This window comes from Euphorbia lathyris, chromosome 2 (genome assembly GCF_963576675.1).
Source record: "Euphorbia lathyris chromosome 2, ddEupLath1.1, whole genome shotgun sequence".
NCBI lineage: Eukaryota > Viridiplantae > Streptophyta > Magnoliopsida > Malpighiales > Euphorbiaceae > Euphorbia > Euphorbia lathyris.
Genome location: NC_088911.1, coordinates 44708818 through 44728456, shown reverse-complemented (window position 1 = coordinate 44728456; position 19639 = coordinate 44708818). Strand labels below are relative to the sequence as shown.

At 33.4% G+C, this 19639-nt stretch overlaps 2 protein-coding genes and 1 long non-coding RNA gene across 5 annotated transcripts in view; 1 reads left to right on the top strand and 2 right to left on the bottom strand.

Moving 5' to 3' along the window:
* Positions 1-2697: 2697 nt before the first annotated feature.
* LOC136217994 (uncharacterized) lies at positions 2698-6033 on the bottom strand. Of its 2 annotated transcripts, none has more exons than XR_010683613.1 (2): positions 3329-6033; positions 2698-3255 (listed from the first exon to the last, which is right to left on the bottom strand). It is a non-coding gene; the product is annotated as an uncharacterized lncRNA (long non-coding RNA). The 2 variants fall into 2 exon arrangements; XR_010683614.1 differs by having other exon boundaries at positions 2698-2725.
* Positions 6034-9202: 3169 nt separating this feature from the next.
* Positions 9203-12518, top strand: LOC136217993 (uncharacterized). The gene is made up of 2 exons (XM_066004712.1): positions 9203-9513; positions 11346-12518. The coding sequence occupies exons 1-2, from the start codon at positions 9349-9351 to the stop codon at positions 11907-11909; spliced, it is 729 nt and encodes a 242-aa protein (XP_065860784.1). The 5' UTR covers positions 9203-9348; the 3' UTR covers positions 11910-12518.
* Positions 12519-13138: 620 nt separating this feature from the next.
* Positions 13139-19639, bottom strand: part of LOC136217992 (3-hydroxyisobutyryl-CoA hydrolase 1-like) — a 40845-nt gene continuing 34344 nt past the window's right edge. For both annotated transcript variants that reach the window (XM_066004711.1, XM_066004710.1), the window contains exons 10-14: positions 17033-17093; positions 14329-14427; positions 13807-13908; positions 13669-13710; positions 13139-13414 (exon numbers count right to left, since the gene is read on the bottom strand). In XM_066004711.1, coding sequence (XP_065860783.1) covers positions 13271-13414; positions 13669-13710; positions 13807-13908; positions 14329-14427; positions 17033-17093 — 448 coding nt within the window. In that variant the 3' untranslated portion in view covers positions 13139-13270. The remainder of the gene's footprint in view (positions 13415-13668; positions 13711-13806; positions 13909-14328; positions 14428-17032; positions 17094-19639) is intronic.

Below are 19639 nucleotides of genomic sequence, written 5' to 3'. Positions count from 1 at the left end.
TTATATGGCCTAAACGACAATGTCACAAGTAAGTTGAATTATCTAGCTTATGTCTTTTGGTATCAATTGCAAAAGCAGGAATTTTGTTATCTAACACATAAATCCCATTTTGTGAAATTCCTGAAAAATAAAAGATCGAATCTTTATAAAAATTGCAACTCTTGTCTTTTATTGAAATATGAAAAGCCGTCGTCAACAAGGCGGCTAATAGAAATAATATTTCTAGATATTCCTGGAATATCCTCAGGCTGCATCCGGTATCAAGTACCAAAAGATTCAGACTGTGAAATTTCAATATAAAACATACCAGATGTTGAAGTCCCAGCTTCTTCCCCTTTTGAGGAAGGCTAGGTACACCAACAGTTTCTTTTCTAATGCCCGTCTTCACCACAGAAGTGGCACTCTCCTTTGGGCTTCTTCACTTCCTTTCCCTTAGCTTTGTTGGGCACGGCTTTCTTACCTTTCTTGGGATATTTAGGATTGGGATAATTCCCTTTCCTCTTCTTTGATCCCTCAATGACAAGAGCTGGTATTGCCTTGTCCTTTCTCATATTGGGCTCAACTGACTTGAGCATATTTGCAAGCTCTTCAAGAGAGGTTTGCAAGTCATTCATCTGATAGTTCATAATGAACTGTGAATAACTCTCTGGGAGGGATTGAAGAATTAAGTCTACGCTTAATTCATTATCCATCACAAATCCAATACTAGAAAGTTTGGTAATGTAGCCAATCATCTTGACACAATGTGTCATGACAGATGTTCCCACTTGCATCCTGCAACGATATAGCAACTTGGATATCTCGTAGCGTTCGCACCTGGTTTGTTTCCCAAACAATTCCTTTAGGTGCATGATGATGGAATAGGCATCCATTTCCTCATGTTGCCTTTGTAATTCCGGTGTCATCGATGCAAGTATGATGCATTCGGCATGATCATCATCAGCCTTGTGCTTCTGGTAAGCATCAATTTCCTCAATGGGAGCATCATCAGCAGGGACAGGGGGTATCCATGTATCAAGTACATACCCTATTTTATCGAACTTCAAAACGATTTTGAGGTTACGAAACCAGTCGGTGAAGTTTGAACCATTCAATTTGTTATTGGTAAGAATGTTTTGCAAATTGGTGTTAGTCATGATTTTAAGAGTGTTTTACTTTAAAACTTGAGATGTGAGAAAGAATAAACGTATGTTATTCATTTGCTTAAAGTATATCAATCTAAAATTATAGGCCTTTTAGTTTATTTTAGATTGCTCCCACTATTTTGCCAAATTAATAGCCCTCCATATTAATTCGAAGAATTTCACAAATCCTTTAGTGAGCTAGGATCCTAACTCCTGAGATTTCACCTTGAGTTTACTCAACAAGCTAGTCTCATTCATTAGGTAGATTCATGTAATCAATCACATCTTTAATGTGATTCCTAGGTTATTGGGTTACTAACCACATTAGTAACTAATATGCTATTCATATTAATCCCAACCGTCACTAGTACAGAAATGGCCTATGGCCACGGTCGTTTACCATCATTAGCCACGGTTATACGACCGTGGCCAAAAGAGGCGTGGCAAATGCTTGGCGTCTTTAGCCACGGTTGTTCAACCGTGGCCAAAAGGGCATTAGAGTCGATTTTTACAAATAACCGACTCTAATGCCTTACGTTTTTGCCACGATTGTTGCAAACAACCGTGGTTAAAAGGGTCTTTAGCCACGGTTGTTTGTAACAACCGTGTCTAATGCTCTGATCATTAGAGTCGGTTGTTCTAACAACCGTGGCCAATGATATGTTTTTAATTAAAAAAATAAAATAAAATATTTTGGATTGAATGGAGCTCTAATCTTGAAATATAACCAAGCATGAATATTATTACAAGATGGAAGATTTTGGATTGCCTGTTATATCAATGTCAGAAAATCTCACAAGAAAAAGAGAATTTCACACACAACAGGCACTCGTACTAGATTGTTTTCCAGACTAAAAGTTGATTTCCTTTTATTGGGCCATATACATATATATGTAATACAATATAATAATTAAGAAATAATTATACATATAAGATGGAAGTTTTTTTTTTACAATACAAGATGGAACTTAATTTTGATGGATGACATTTACAATAAAATGGTCTCTTCATTTAGAAGTAAAAATTTCAAATTTTAAAATCCATTAAAAAATAAAGCACCAACACTTCAAGTATTATCTTCCAACAAATTTTTATAATAATATTCATGGCTGTCATATTTCCAATGAACTTCACTGTTCAACATTTTCAATCAAAAATAAAAAGTCTAACTACTCATTCTTCAAATTTTATGATGCCACTACTGCCCATGCTAAGTTTATCATCATAAGCAATTAGCTGTGAAACATACAAGATCCCTAGTATTATATTAAAACTTTGTCAGTAAAAAATAGCAATATACCAGCTTTCATATGTTAAATTAAAAACTCTAAACGTGACAATGAAGCATAGATTAGGTTGTATGTCAACAAAGTTTCTCCTAATGTACAAAAAAGAGATAGAATTCCCTTTGCATTCCAATTTCCTCAGGAAGGAAACTATTTTAATTGAATAAGTAATCTTCTGTTTCTCATCATAAAGGAAAATTCAATCAATGCGACTACCAAATTCAAGAAGAAGAGAAAGGCAAAGAAAGAAGAATAAAACCTGAGCAACGAGTTCAGACAACCGTCCATTTCTCAAAATAATTGAACCAGTCAAACCTTTAAGAACATCATGACACAAAGTTAAACGAATTCCAATCATCAAAGCCACAAACATTATGGCCCATAATAAAGGATACATATAATTCATTTGGCAAATACATATTAGCACACCCAACTGAAAAACAGAAAATTAAATGAATTGAGGTACAGAGAACTGCAAGGAAATCATAGGATAAGAAATTGGATTGAGTTGAGTTGAAATCATTTGCAATTGCAGCTAAGAAGATAGGTCAAAAAATGGGGAATCAGAGCAATTGGGAAGAGGTTAAAAAAGGAGGTGACGATCAGTGAAGATAAGAAAATGAAGCAAAGAAGAGAGACCTGCACCAGCCGAGTGGATGCTTTCCTCTTTTATTTTTCTTAGCTTTTTTATTTTCCTTTTTTACTCTCTCTGAGTTTTCACCAATTGCAGCCGAGTGGATTTTTCAATTTTGTATTCCACTAAAATCTAATATTACTTACATGTCACATTGATTAAGAACCATAAGCTTATTTAAGACACATGATTGTAACCCATATCAGACCACCTATATGAATTGAATTGAAACGTATCAGATTTTAATTTTGATTTGCATTAGAAAGAGAAAATTAATTACATACTTGTGTTCTGCTAGATGAGGCTGTGGGTGAATCTGGAAGAAGCATACATTTGAAGCTCAAAATTCTCCTTCATTGAATTGCCTTTGGATGCACCCAACATGTTTATCCTGGAAAGCAAAACCTGAGCACCAGCATGCTTGTCATCCCATGTAAACCAAGTTGGATTTCCCCAATTAGAAAATTCGGCCCCATTGATCTCAGTAGCATAATTAAGGTATGATTCATCTGAAGTTGCATGGTAAAGTCAGACTGCTGCCCACAAAAGTTCATCTCCATATCCTGTGGAATTATAGTATTCATGCACTTGTGGAATGCTTACATTACAACAACCTCTATATGTATCAGCAAAAGTAAAGAGTTGCTGAACATTGATGAGGAGCAAATCTGAATAAGAGGAATTAATTTCCTAAAAACAAGAGATGATGATGCCATTGCAGCTGCAGTTTTTGCTGCAATGTCTGTCCCTGGGAGATGTATTCACTTGCAAAACTGGTCTTTTCTCTGTCATTACTTCTGGTCTTAACCAACATTTATGATCCAATTCAGGATCACCCACCTGAATATATAACCTATTTGGAGAAGATGTTGAATGAGCATTAACTAGATAATCAGCAATCCATCTGAGGGATGTTTGAGCATATTCTAATTGCTTCACTGCTTCCATTTGTTCTCTATATTCAAGAATTTCCCAAGACAACATTGTTGTAGTAAAAGCCATTGGAAATCCAAACTTTATAAGGTCAACACTTACATTTTTCTTACAGTAAGAATCAAGAAGACTCCTCCAAATAACAACATCAGGTTTCATAGGCATGCTTAGTTCAAATATTTCATGATCCACATTTACAATAAATATCCACTAAATAATACACACACCAAAATATCCATAGCTACTTCAACATTAAACTTTCTCAACAAATAAGCATGAGCCCACATCCCCAAAGACAAAGCACATAAACCAGCACAAGCATTTAAAATGCTCTACCCATCAGGCTCAAACAATTCCTGTAATTGAACAAACAATTTCAATGCAGATTCAAACTCAGCAAATTGGACAAGAGCGTCAATAATAGCATTCCAGGAAACAACACTTCTCTCAGGCATTTTATCAAACACATAGCGTGCCGAATCCAAACAACCACAAGAAGCATAGAAACAGATGGATCAAACTGTTATTTATATAAACAAAATGAAAAGATCACCTAAAGATTACCTAAAGCTTTATTGAGGTAAGGTCAGATGAACAACCAAACAAACACAATTATAGAACAAAGGAAAACTATATGTACAAATTAACAAGTAAAAATTGTGAAACCTGAACACAGCTCCAAACCATGGGTACGATTGCCCTGTATGATTTCAAAGATAAACATCTGTCCAACTCCATATTGAATGAACTCAAGCGGACGGAGGAACTCAAACCAACTCGAACGAACTCAAGTAGACGGAGGAGCTCAAGCCAACTCGAACTCTAACGAACTCAAGCCGACAGAGGAACTCAAGCCAACTCGAACTCGAACGAACTTAAGCAGGCGGAGGAACTCAAGCAAACTAAAACTCGAAGGAAATAGGTCTGGGGTTCTTCGCGCAATGAAATGGGTTTAATCGCAGAAGGAAGAAATGGTTTAGGGTTCGCAGAAAAGCAAGAAGAAAGAAAAAAAAGATTAGGGAAATCGATTCTTTGCGCAAACAGAAAAGAAAGACAAGAAGATCATTTTTTATCTAAGGTCTTTAGGGTTCTTCGCAGAATCAGAGATAAGAAAGACGAGATCAAGAGTGGAAAATAACCGAGTCGGTTACAAGCGTAACCGACGTCAATAAATATCAGGTCTTTAGAGTCGGTTATTGAAAAAACCGACTCTAAAGGGGTCACTAACGTCGGTTACAAGCGTAACCGACGCTAATAAATGGGTTACTGGCATCGGTTTTTTGAAAAACCGATGCTAAAAACCCTTAGAAACATGCGCATTTTTAAATTAGGATATTTAAAGTCGGTTTTTATTATAAACCGTGGCTAATAAGGTATTTTTAGGGACGGTTCTTTCGAACGACCGACTCTAAAAATCTTTAGCCATGGTTTTTTAAATAACCGTGGCTAATAAGGCGTAGCTATAGGCCATTTTTGTACTAGTGCGTCTTGCCCATTAGTTTATGACAACATGAGTTTACTCATCCAATTATCATAATCTAATTTAAGTATTACCCCATATTCATGAAAAAATGATTTTCGATAATTCAGGTGTTACCGAAAGGACCCCGAGCTTGAGTTTACTCAATAACCCAAAGGCCCTCAGCACTGCCGGCTGAATTATAATATTAGGGAGGGGCAACCGATTTTAATAACTTGTTTATTTACTTAACTTTTTAATGAGGGATTTTATTTTAGGTCTCATAATCTAACTTAGTCTTGATTTGCTTTAGCATATGGATGTATCTCCCATTTATCGGGAGTGATAAATGCTCAATCCAATATATAACGACTCCGCAATTACTTCCTGTGATACCCAACGTCTACTGTTCACACCCTAGAGTCATCTCTGTTAAGGATCGTGTTACACCAGAGTCAAAGCATCACATTCCGTAATCCAGAATACCAATTAATATTCCTTTGAGTCTGAGGATTAGTTATACCTATTAATACCAATGAGATGAACAGGTGACAAGGATGAATCTACCCATCCTGTTATCTCAAATCGGATCCCCAATCCTAATGAACAACGTTTCATCGGATCTATGTAACTGTCCAGATATCTGTATATATGAAGCTTGTGAGATCAGCTTTCTATCGGACAGAAGACATTGTTACATACAAGTCTCAACAGTGATATGTCAATCCCAAACATATCACTTGACTTGGGGTGGTTTTAAGTTTATCAGTTTACTATAAAGTTTTGTCTCACTTCATGCTTGTATGAACACTTTATAATCACTTTAAATAAACTTACGGATTTCCTTTTATTAGACTTTATTTAGTGCTTAAAAGGGATTGCCTTTATATAGTTATAAACCATATATCTCATTAAACAAATGATATAAAGAACAATTCATTTACATTAAGTTTGTATCCTAGAATAATTGTCTATAGGACACTAAACCCCAACACTAAGGAAGGCATATGACTCAATTGATTGGGATTTTATAGAAGAAGTTCTCATTGGCCTGAATTTTCCCTTGCAATTTATTCATTGGGTCATGATTTGCATTAGGAGTCATTCCTTTTCCTTGGTTATCAATGGCAGCTTGGAGGGTTTCTTTCCTGGAGCTAGAGGCCTTAGACAAGGAGACCCCATGTCTCCTATTCTTTTCGTATTGTGTATGGAGTATTTGTCTCGGGTGTTGATTTTTAATTTGTCACCATCTTTTCAGTATCATAAAGGGTGCAAAAGTATGAGACTCAACCACCTTTTGTTTTGCTGATGATTTATTCTTATTTTGCAAAGGGGAACCTGATTCTGTTCAGGAACTGATGAATGGTCTGCGCCATTTTGCTTGTGTTTCTGGTTTGCAAGTTAATTGTAATAAAAGCAATGTGTTTCTCAGTAAAAGTGTCTCTAGGGACAGTAGAACTGCTATTTTGAATATTTCTGGATTCCAGGAAGGAGCATTTCCTATACGCTATTTGGGTGTTCCATTGATTTCCACTAAATTGACTAAAGCGGATTGTTTCTGTCTGGTGGATAGAATCACTAAGCGGATTGAGTCATGGGGGGCGAAACATTTATCTTATGCTGGGCGGTTACAGCTAATTGTCTCTGTTCTCCGCAGTATGCATGTCTATTGGGCTTCAATGTTCATATTACCGAAAACTGTTATCAAAGCGGTGGATCAAAGGTGCAGATGCTACCTCTGGAAGGGCAGTAGTTCTGGTAAAAGTGCTATGGTTGCTTGGAAACAGGTTTGTTTACCAAAAAAAGAAGGAGGCCTGGGTATTATTGATTTGGAGTCGTGGAATGTAGCTGCTGTTGGTAAATCCATCTGGAATATTGTGTCTAACAAACAGTCCCTTTGGGCACAATGGATCAAGCGTAATAAATTAAGGAATTCAAGTTTTTGGGGTGTGTCAAAACCTGCTGATGCAAGTTGGAGTTGGAGGAAACTTATTCAACTAAAAGAAGTTTATAAGGAGATGTTCCAGTATAAGCTAGGGAATGGGCAGTTATTCTCTTTTTGGTTTGATCCCTGGCTTGATGGGAAATCGGTTATTGACACTTTCCCTGATTTGACTTTTATTAATACTGATATTCCTAAGAATTGCAAAGTTTCTGATGTATGTAGGAATGGGATATGGCATTTACAGGATCCAGCAAATAGTTCTACTGAAAGAGCTTGGGCTAAAATTTGCAGCATTCCGATTCTTACTGATGTTCATGATAAGGTTACTTGGCCTCATACTAAATCTGGGTGTTATTCTATTGCATCTGCCTGGAATTTGCTTAGAGTTAAGAAGGAGGTTGTTTCCTGGTACAAACTAGTTTGGGGTAGGGGGTCTATCCCTCGTTGTAGTTTTATACTTTGGCTTGCTCTGCATAGGAGGCTTGGTGTCAAGGTGCGGTTAGCTAAAATGGGTATCATTCCTACTGCAATTTGTTTGATGTGTAATAACAGTAATGAGAGCATTGAACATCTTTTCTTCCAGTGTCCTGTCACTTCTAGTATTTGGCGATCCATTGCTACCCGATGCATGATGGCAACGGTAAATATGGGTTGGAGGCGTATTATTAGTTGGTTGTGTAGGAGAGCTCAAGGGAAGTCTTTCCTTGCTTGTTCTCGTAGAATTGCCTTTGCTATTACGATTTATCAAATCTGGATTGCAAGAAATAGACTCTGCTTTCAGGGGATGGTTTTTGATGGAGAGGCTATCATCCGGTCTATTTGCTTCTTTGTGAAACTCAAATTAGGGAGTATTCATCCTCCTTGTAATTTTGATTGGGCTATTTGGGATTAATTGAGGGGTTGTGGGTGTTATTCTTTTTTTTTTAGTTGTTGTGGGATGTTGTCTGATTTGTTTAGACATGGTGGTCTGTAAAGTTTGTTGCTGTTTGCTGATATACAAATTTGATTTACTGATAAAAAAAAAAAATCACAGATTGGAATCATACCGGATTAAAGGTATACTGCAGCACAGGTAAAAAAAAACAGATCTGTGTAAACAACATAAAAAACCCAATAAAAAAGGGATCTAAAACTCGAGTGAGTATACCAATGGCCGATCGGAAGACGGATTCACGGAAAAAAATCTGCAAAATTAGGGAAAAAGAATCGAAAGCTAAATAAGGATATAATAAGGGGTAAAAAGCAGAAATCAGAAAAATACCAGTTTTTTTACGGACATGCGAACTGTGGATCCACCAATATAGCAGCTACCGATTTTTATATAAACAGAAAACCTTAAGTGCTTCATCTCCTTTTGATTTTTAAGGGGAACTTTGTTGTTAATCATGATTCACAAAGAAGAAACGGAAAAAAAGAGGTGGAGAAGCGTGGTATGATGTAGAAATAGGAAAGAAAATGAGAGAAATTTGAGGGAGGCGATGACGAAGAAGAGCAAGGAGAGAGAGATGGTAGGAATCTATCGAATGAGTAATGAAGAGAGTAATGGGCGAATAGAATCCAAACAAAATTTCTAAAATGTCCTTACTAATGCGACACCGTTTTGGGGCTAGGTGTAAGCAACTTCAGTGGATTCAAAGAGAATAGTGAATTACGTCAATGACCCTCAAAAGCATGGTGAAAAGACATTATAGGACAATAGGAATCGAAAAGAAATAAGAGAAAGAAAGGGTTTGATTGGAAATTTTTGGCAAAAGTTGCGAATTTTACTGTTTGATCTCTTCCTTTTTAAATAGATGTAAATAGTTGTACGTTATTGGTCAAAATTTTGAAAGCCTGAACCTTTGCGTTGATGACACTCCACAAAACACCAAATTGGCGAATTCTAATTGGTCAGTTTGTATTGTAGCTGTTCATCACTGAAACACACGGATAAAGGATAGGAAAACACGAAGAAGAAGAAAAATAAGATGGAGGAAGAGGAAATTTTGGATTATGTGTTGGTTCCGATGGGGTTGTTGGTGATGAGTTTATACCATTCCTGGCTTCTTTTCACCATACGCCGACATCCACGCCGTACTGTAATTGGTATCAATGCTGAGTCCCGCCGTCAATGGGTCCAAGCTATCATGGCTGTAAGTTCCCCCCTTTCTCACTAGATTCTTATAATTTTATGAAATCCCACTTAAAACCCTCCTCCGTATGCCATTCCTTTCTACGCATGCTTGTATAATATAGACTTAGCAGAAGCTGATTCATTTCATTTACCAGTTTCTATTATCATTCTTAATTTGGTAATTTTTATAATTGAAATGGTTCTGGTGTTTCTCAGATCTTCAATATGTAGAAATGATAAAGTCTTGTTGGTTGTTTTAGTATTTGATAACCAACTTTAATTTATAAGTCTTGCAGATGTTCTCAAGTAATTGGGTTTTAATTATTGAAGATCAAATAGGTAAGTTCTGTTGGTGGGGTGGGGGGATAAGAATAAGCCTCTTTTGGAGACTTGATGTCCTTTAGTTTTCCAGGCTATGCATGATCATCATTCATAGCAGATTGTAGGATTTGTACCCTGGTTTAAGTTTCCTTGAAATTTTACTAAAATTCCTGTATTCATTTTCTAACTAGGCTGAATAGTTTTTGGATTCTTGTTATGCTACTTACTAAAACATTGTAAGTGATAAAATTAGTGTCAGTAAAATTGGCCTTTAACCTATTATGATAATGAATTTTGGGATTTCATTTTTTTTCCTTGCACCTTAGGCCATAGCCGATAGCCGATTTTCAGTGTCAGGTTTGGTTAAACTTAAAACTTTTTTTTTGGTCTAAACTACAGGTATCATGACTGAGGCTTAAATTTAAAAGTTAAAACCATAATTTATTAAAGGTCTGCCTCACTCAAGGGTCAAGGTAGTGATCCTTGATTGCAAAAACGGGAGGCCATGTTTAAAAGGCTCTCGCCTGTGCCTGCGCCTCTGTATTTTCATTAGGGTTTTTTTTTTTACTGTTTTGTGTAAAATAGATGTTTGACCGATCTCAACCACTAATCTAATTTAAACAAGATTAATCTTAACCCTTGATCTAAATAAGAATAATTAAGACACAAAACTAAAGACTAGAGAGGGATTAAGAGCAGTTACGTAAAGAAGAGTCTCCTCCACTCAACTCATACAGAAACTACGACAGACACACAAAAGAATATCAAGTGACAATGAATAATTATTAATTTAGTAGCATTAGTTAGGTACATGTTAAGTATATGTTAATATCTCTATGAAGTATGAACTTAACTTGTGTTTTTGACATTTATAATTTAGTGTTATGTGATTTTGTTTTGTTTGTATGATCATAAGTGTGTTTTTTTTGGTTTATGCTTTAACTAGTAAAAAAGTATATTTTATTTTTATTTTCTGTGCCTCGTGTTCCTAAGGCGCGCCTTAAGCCTAGGCGTCCTCACTTCTTGGTGCCTTAGTGCGCCTTACATGTTTAACAACTATGGTTATAACATTAGAAGTATAAATCTCATTTTCTTTCTCTTGGAGTGTTGGTTCGATTGATGAAGCTCTGTTTCCTTTTTCTTTTGATCATGAGCAGCTGCTTGCATCTTGCTACAGTAGTGTACAATCCATTAAGATTCGCTGTTTAATAGTTGGTGAGTATGTTAGAACTGTGATAGAATTGGTAAAGATAGAAGTAGTATGCTATATTTCTCTAATGGATATGATTACAAGAGCGAGTATTTATATACATCTTTGTAAAAAGTCCTTTTCTTTTTCTTCCTACTAACTGGGCGGTGGGATAGTTGGCCTGTCAATGGCCCCTTATCCGCTGCCTTCGAATCTGACTGAGAAAAACTTGGGAGTTAGTAATTCTTCCAAAAAGTTTGATACTTGGCTGTGTGAATAGAATAGTGCATTAATTTCAGAAAATTCAAAATTGATTTTGACAATGAGTCGAGAATTTGCAGAATCCCCTATCGAATGGTGTATTGGCAGTTCAAACAATACGCAACAACATAATGGCGTCTACACTTTTAGCAACCACAGCTATAACTCTAAGTTCATTGATCAGTGTATTTGTGAGCAGCACATCCAACTCTGGCAACATAGCTTCAAAACTGGTATATGGAAACAAGAGCCCTCTCCTGTCTTCAGTTAAGTATTTTACTATCTTGTTATGCTTCCTTGTTGCCTTTCTTTGCAATGTGCAATCAATTAGATACTATGCCCATGTGAGTTTCTTAGTTACTGTCCCAACATCAAAAGGGAAAAAGGATTGCATTGAGTATGTTACCAGAAACTTGAATAGAGGAAGTATTTTTTGGTCGCTTGGATTGCGAGCTTTCTATGTTTCGTTCCCATTGTTTCTGTGGATCTTTGGGCCAATACCGATGTTTGTGTGCTGCTGCATTATGTCATTTGTTCTGTATTTCTTGGACACAACTACTAGTTTTATGCAGCAGCTTCATGCTCACTCATTCAGAGACCAAATGCCGTCTGTGAATGATGTGGTGGATTCACCTCAAGCATAGTAAATGCCATTAGAATGTACATTGTAAATGCTCAAATCAAACAAACAAGCTTATGATTTTTGTGTATTAGTGAGATCCTTTTTATTAGAATCCAATGTTAGAAAAATTTATGTTAAATTTTACATATATAATCCTTACAATGCATTATCTTTTGAGAGATTTCATCTAAATACTGCAAAGGTTTGTGGTTACACTTAATCGCCTAAGAGTAGGCATTTTTCTGGGATAAAGGACAAATATGACCCAAATGTGTTCGGAGAAGTGCATATTTGACCAATAATATAATGGAGAGTGACAAATGCGGCAAGGTTGTGTCAAATATTTTGATGCAGTCCTAAAATAGGAGCTAGCTGAGTGCATAGCAAGAAGCTTGTGCAAATGGTGCTAAAGTGATTATAGCTGATATTCAAATCTTCAAGGGGTGAAAATAACACAAGAAAATATGGCTGAAGCTGCAATCTATTTAGCAAGTGATGAATCCAAGTATTTGAGTGGCCATAATCTAGCATTAATCCTGCTTTTGGCCTCTTCTCTAGATCTTCAAAATCAAAATAATTTATATTTGTATAAGAAGGGTTTGGTTTTACCTTGTTGTTAACATCATCAGGAATAGACATCCATCATGTGGATTTTGATTTAACAAATTCATCAAATAATACCATTAGTTATTTGATCAACCCATTTTAAATAATTACTTCACAAATTATGACTTGCTGTTTGATCGAATACAATCAACTAATGCATTAATCAAATTTTAGAGAATCATTAATAGAAAGAATTAACAAGTAGAATGTTAATTTTTCTGTTAGTTGTTGTTGTTGTATAGTGTCAGATGTAAGTTTGAATTAACATTATAGTGGAAAATTTCTAAAAAGGATTGTGTCAGAAATTCTAGAAGAGAATTAGAGGAAAATTTCTAGAAAGGATTGAGTCAGAAATTAGAGAAGAGATAGAAAGAAATAGATAATATTCTTCATTGATTGATGTCAGCTGAGGCTGAGGAAATACAGTTACAAAGACAGTTGGCAATTCTTCATTGGACTCAACTGCTTCTTGAGTAATGAGATGTAATTGCACCTATTTTTCCCTATTATTTCTAGTATGGGGGAAAGGACCATAATGCACTCATAGCTTGACAGAATATCTAATGGCAACATTAAGAATATAAATGTATTTATTGTAATAATAATTTAGTTTTATCTATTTTATTAAAATTTACCAATCAAACATGGTAATAATCATTATTCCATTCCATTACACATATGTTACAATATTGATTAAATTACATTACGATGTATCAAACAAATCTTTAATTAACAAACGTCATACATAATTGAAATCATTTAATGAAATATTAGAAATCAAAGGTTGGAGCTGGAAAATGCATTATGCATTGTATGGTTTCTAACAGGAAGCTGTAGATATTTCCAATCATCTTCATCAATACCAGAGAAACAACTTTGCACCATATCAAAGCTCACTAATTCCAATTTTGAAGGTTCCCACTGAATACAATTAACAAATTAAAATCAATCCACAACAATATACTATATGTAATTATTCTCTAATAGCTTGTCATATGCATTATGTGACAATGGACCGGGACTAGAACTGGTTCCATCCACTCAGATGATGTGAATGATGTGCCATTATTAGAATAGAAGGACCAGTACTAGTTCCGATCCACAGTAGAATTTACCATGCTTTAGTTAGAATAGTGGAAATGGATATGCATTTAGAGTAGACTTGTGTATCATACCTTTGGTTTTTTATCTTTATCAACTAGTATTGCTCTTCTACCCTGGAAAATTTCCAGTATTTAATAGCAAAACTCTTACAATAAATTAGTAAGGTATTATTATTAGATGTTAAAAATTCTGTATAATTAATAAGTTACCTCATAAAGATCGGTACTAGCAGTTGCTCGTGCGATGTTACAACAAATTGTATATTCACGAATGAGACATTCACTCAAATTTTGTGTTCGTCCTTCTCTAATCTATAAATTAATACAAATCCCATAATTTATTATTATGAATACATACAAAACTCATAATTAAGTTACTGATTTTTTTTCTGTTTTAATGATCAGATCTCTAATCATTTATTTTTTCATATTAAATATTTTATCATTAAATTTGTCATTTGATCGTTTTGTAATACATCCATTTAGTATTTAGCATAAAAGTTGTTAATGACGATTTGGTACGATGACATGAATTCTTTTTTATCTATGTGGATAAAAAAATCCAGATCATCCTACCAAATCGCCAGTAAGTGCACAGACAAAAGTATTAAAATCAATAACGAGCTGAATGATCAAGTGTTGACTGTAAAAATGAAAATAAATAATCTAAGGTTTGATCCTTTTAAGAAAAGAAAAAGCAGGGCCTTAATTGAGCAATGTTAAAGCAGTTACCGATCTAAGAGTAATTTTGAGACTTATTGGGCTTCCTGATTTGATGGATTTGATAGCCATAATAATCCAAGTTTCTGATTTAATTCTTGCCTCTTGCTCCTGTAATAATTGAAGAGATATACACATAATATTCCTAAAAATATTGAAGAAACTTATTTTATTTGAAAAAGAAAAAGGGAATGGGAATGCTAAGAAATTGTAAAAATTTACTTAATTGGTACTTTTCTAAATCCCAATTCAAGAGTGAACTTAAAAGAAAAAAATTCATTGAAAATGTAAAAAGCCGACAGATAAATGTAATTGAGGTTTTAAACTAAAAATTGACATATGAAAAAAACGGGAGGAGTAAATTTTTAAAATTCATTGAAAATTTTAAAACTCATTGAAAATTAAAGTTTTACATAATAGTTATTCATTGAAGTTGGATACATGTTGAAATAATAATGGGTTAAGGTACAAAAATACCCTTAACGTTTTGGATCAAGAGCAATTTTACCCCTAACGTCTAAAATGGTGCAATTTTACCCCTAACGTTGGAAGCCAATAGCAATTTTACCCCTAGCGTTGATAAATTGGATCAATTTCAGACACTATTATAAAACACATATATTTTTATTCCTTATTCGGCACCAATTGCATAATAATTTATTCTAAAAAAATGATTTCATGTTTTTTATAATTTAAAAATAGAATTGGAGATTAATATTTATAAATTCGGTGAATTTTTTGAATTTTTTTTTGTCTAATTCGTACAAAGACACAGTATATTTTTTTTATTTTTTTATTTTTTCATATTCCAACATATGTTTGTGATTTGTTACTGATAAAATGACGCACGTGTGAAGTGTAGATGCCAAAATTCATTACCGAGAAGATAGTTTGATAAATTATTTTTGAAATTGACCCAATTTATCAACGTTAGGGGTAAAATTGCTATTGGCTTCTAACGATAGGGGTAAAATTGCTCCTAACAAAAAACGTTAGAGGTATTTTTGCACCTTAACCCAAAAATAATTAAAGAGATATTGAAACATTATACTTACAATGAAATTTATTTCAATTATAAATCATGTTTTGTCATGATTATCATTAAAAGTTTCCTTCTCATTTTTAGTCATGGATTCTACATTATTATTATTATTATTATCATCATCATCAAGAAGTTAAGTTTTTTTTTGCTCAATTCTTTAGACAGAGAGATTGTAAGCGTTCAATACACTTGATAAAATGTTTATTTTTGAAGTAATTTGTATTATGCTAGATATGAACTCAAAATTAAGGTAAATAAGAATAATTTTTCATGCTCAAAATCTTAAATTGTACATTAATTATGAGATATTGAGACAATTGTTTTTGTAACAATGATTTTTTAGTTATTAATCATTATATTTTAGTTTGTACAAAATTGTTAGTATTTCAAGAGCTTTTATTAGTCATCTTTATATAAAAAAATTTCTTTGATGAACCAATGTACCAAGTTGATATTTTTTGAAGGAGAACAAAAAGACTTTCCTACGTTAGTAAATTAGTGGTTTAATAATTATGTTTTTATAATTGTTTATATATATATATCATAAATGATACTCCCTCCATTTCATTATATAGGTCATTCTAGCAAATTAGTTTTTTCCCTAAATATAAGTCATTCTAGGATTCCAAGAACTTTTAATTTAGTTTTTTTTGGTTCAAATATTTTTTTTTTGAATTGGTACGTAAATGTGTTTTTTTAATATTCCAATGTTTATTTCCCAATAGTTACATGAGAGAGATTTTTTTTAGTTAACCAATATATTTCTTAATTTGCGTGAAATATCCTAGAATGACTTATATAATGAATGAAGTGAGTAATATAAATTAAATTTTAACATCTTCATATATTCACTTATATTTTCAATTCTTAAAATTTATTAATTGTAATTTTTATTTATTTCAAATGAAAATTATTTAATTGGATCGTCATATCCTTTCATTTATTGTCTCTTGATATAACTTTTATGTAGGTTGATATTGCTATGTGTGTGATACATAGATATACCATATGCAGTCTCATACTATTTCTAAAATCAAATTATAATCATTCGTTTTAATTTTTTTATTCACGTGGTGAAGCTCTTAGCCTAGTGGTTGAGAGCTTACATATGCCTTGGGAGGTCATGGGTTCGAATCATATCCGGGTCTGGTGGAGATTTTTCTTTCTTCTTTAATGTAAGCGCATTGTGCGCAAATTTTTGAAAAAAAAGAAAATTTTTTTTTTTTTTATTCACGGATTTGATATTTCTCCCAATAAAAATCATAATTGTTGTTCATTTGATAGTGGGTTTTACAGGACTGCAACTGCATCCACTGCATTCTTGCTCAGTTGATATACCGTTAATTCAAGCAAATTGACTTTATAAAAAAAAATCTATTTATAGTTATTCGTTTATATGAATAAACATGATATGTGTTATAAATTAAAATATGAGTGTTTTACTGTTATAAATATATTTATTTTATTACATGTTTATTTTTTTTTGACGTGTATTTGTTTTTATATATCTTATATGACCCATACCTGAAACTTAAAGCTAATTAATTGTTTTTTAATACTTAGGGAAACATTAAAGTAACAAATAAAAAAGAACGAATAAAATAATTAGAAACAACTAAAAAAATAGATGTACACAAATAGTTGAGTAAAATAAGAGTTATTTTGCATACTTACAAGCGCTAGTAAGATTTCTTCAACAGTATCTTTGGAGAAACATTTGTTTATTATCTCCGATCTAATTAAGAAAAAAAAAGTTCTTATTTATTGGAAAATGTAAATAAAACCCAACTCATTCCAAATTGTAACTAAACAATACAGTAAAACCTTTATAAATTAATACTCGATAAATTAATAATTTCTTTAAAATAATAATTTTTTCTGATCCCGACTTGGGTCAGATCACTAATTTTATATTCGATAAATTAATAACCTCTATAAATTAATAAAATTTCATGGTCCCAACATTATTAATTTATAGATATTTTTCTGTATATAAAAAAAGTGATATAGCCTCCTAAAAGCATCTTCAAAGATTTATCTGATAGAGCATGTTAAGTTAAATTTTAATTCAAAGAGCTTTTTAGTTGCTCGGAGTCTTAATTTCATTCTCATTATTTAGAAATCTTTATTCACTTCTTATTTCATTTTTTTTTATCAATAATTTATCATTGAAAAGTCTTTCTCTTCTCACTATTGACATAGTGAGAAATACAATAATATAGAATAAATAATAAAAAATAAAACGAGAAGCAAATATGAAGAGTTTCTATTTCTCTCATGTTATTAAGTAGTCTCTCTTTTCTTCGTATTTTATTTTATTTTATTAATAATTTATTATTATGGAATCTCTCTTCTCCTTGTATTAATAAATATAATAATATATAATAATTTTAGTAATAAAAAATAAATAAAAACTAAGTATGAAAAATATATTAGAGACTACAAGTATTTTAATGTTTTATTAGAGTATCTCCAAGAGACTCTTAGTGCATTCTCTAAAAATAATATAAATAATTGACTCTTAGTGATTTAAGAGTGACTAATACATATCATCTCCACCAATATTCCTATATTCACTTCTTATTTATTATTTTATCATTAAAATCATTAGTTATTGTTCTATCTACCAATAGTGAAAGAGAGAGAGAGAGAGAGTGAGTGCTCAATAGTAAATTATTAATAAAAAATGAATTAAGGAGTCACTAAGAGGTGGAGATATGTTCTCTATTAAGAGCATCTCCAATAGAGGGTGCCCAAAAGAGTGTCAGCTGATGTGTCATCAGGTTTGACAACTTTTAAAAGGGCCAATTATTGGAGTGATTGTGGGTGCCAAGGAAAGTTGTTAATTTTTGGCAACCTTGTTTAATTATTTTTTTATTATAAAATTTGTGGTCCCTCTCTTAGAAATAATAAAATTTGGAGCGTTTTATTTTTGATATTTATAATAAAATAATAATTTATAGGATTATAATGGCAACTTTTCAAACAACCCCTATTGGAGCATTTTTTAAGTAAAAGTTGCCAAAAGTGATGTGGATGAAAGAGACAATAAAATATAATATTTTGGGATTATGTGTTAAGTTTTGACCCACTTTTAGGCATTTTCTATTAGAGATGCTCTAACAGAAAGGATGTAGATGCTCTTAGTGATTTGAGGAGCCACTAAGAGGATGTTGGAGCTGATTTTTAACTATTCCTCCTTAAATTTTAACTTAAGAGTCAAATTAAAAGGACGTTGGATGTGCTATTAAGTGGCAAAGAGTCCTTCGTACAAGCCCGAAATCGCCTTGATGAACTACTTCTTCAACAAGAGACGTACTGGAAACAGAGAAGCAAGGCTCTTTGGCTTAAGTCTGGGGATCTCAACTCCAAATTCTTTCATTCAGCAGCCAGTGTCAGACGCAAGAAGAACGAGATCAGAAAATTGAAAGACGAATTAGGCACATGGGTTGATTGGAATTCGTGTTTGTCCTCCCTTATCTCAAATTATTTCAATGATATTTTTTCTTCTTCTGGTTGTGTGGCTGCCCCTGTGTTAAATAATGTTCATACTAGAATCTCTGTTGAGCTAAATGCTGATCTTCTACAACCATATACTGAGGATGAAGTTAAAAAGGCGGTCTTCTCCATGCACCCGGATAAAAGCCCTGGTCCTGATGGGTTTAATCTGTGCTTTTATCAGCACTATTGGGGTTTGGTTGGACCTGATGTTGTGCAATCTTGTATACAGTGGTTGAATAAAGGGGTTTTTCCTGAATGCATTCACGAAACCAACATTGTTCTGATACCGAAGAAGTCGGTTCCTGAAAGAGTCTTTGATCTCAGACCAATTGCATTGTGTAATGTAATTTATAAAATATTGGCAAAGGTGATTGCAAACAGGCTGGAGAGGGTTCTGAATATTCTCATTTCACCAACTCAGAGTGTGTTTATCCCAGGGCGTCTTATCACGGACAATGTTATGCTGACTTTTGAAGTAAATCATTTTCTAGAGCATAAAACCAAGGGGCGACAAGGATTTGTATCTCTCAAACTTGATATGGCCAAAGCTTATGACCGAGTTGAATGGAAATTCCTAAGACAAATGATGCAGAAGCTTGGGTTCGATGACAGGTGGATCTCTTTGGTCATGCAATGTGTTACTAAGGTCAAATATAATATAATCCACAACAATCAGACCATTGGTCATATATTGCCACAACGAGGGCTCAAATAAGGGGATCCCATCTCTCCGTACCTCTTTTTGATCTGTGCTGATGGATTGTCAGTTTCTCTACAGGC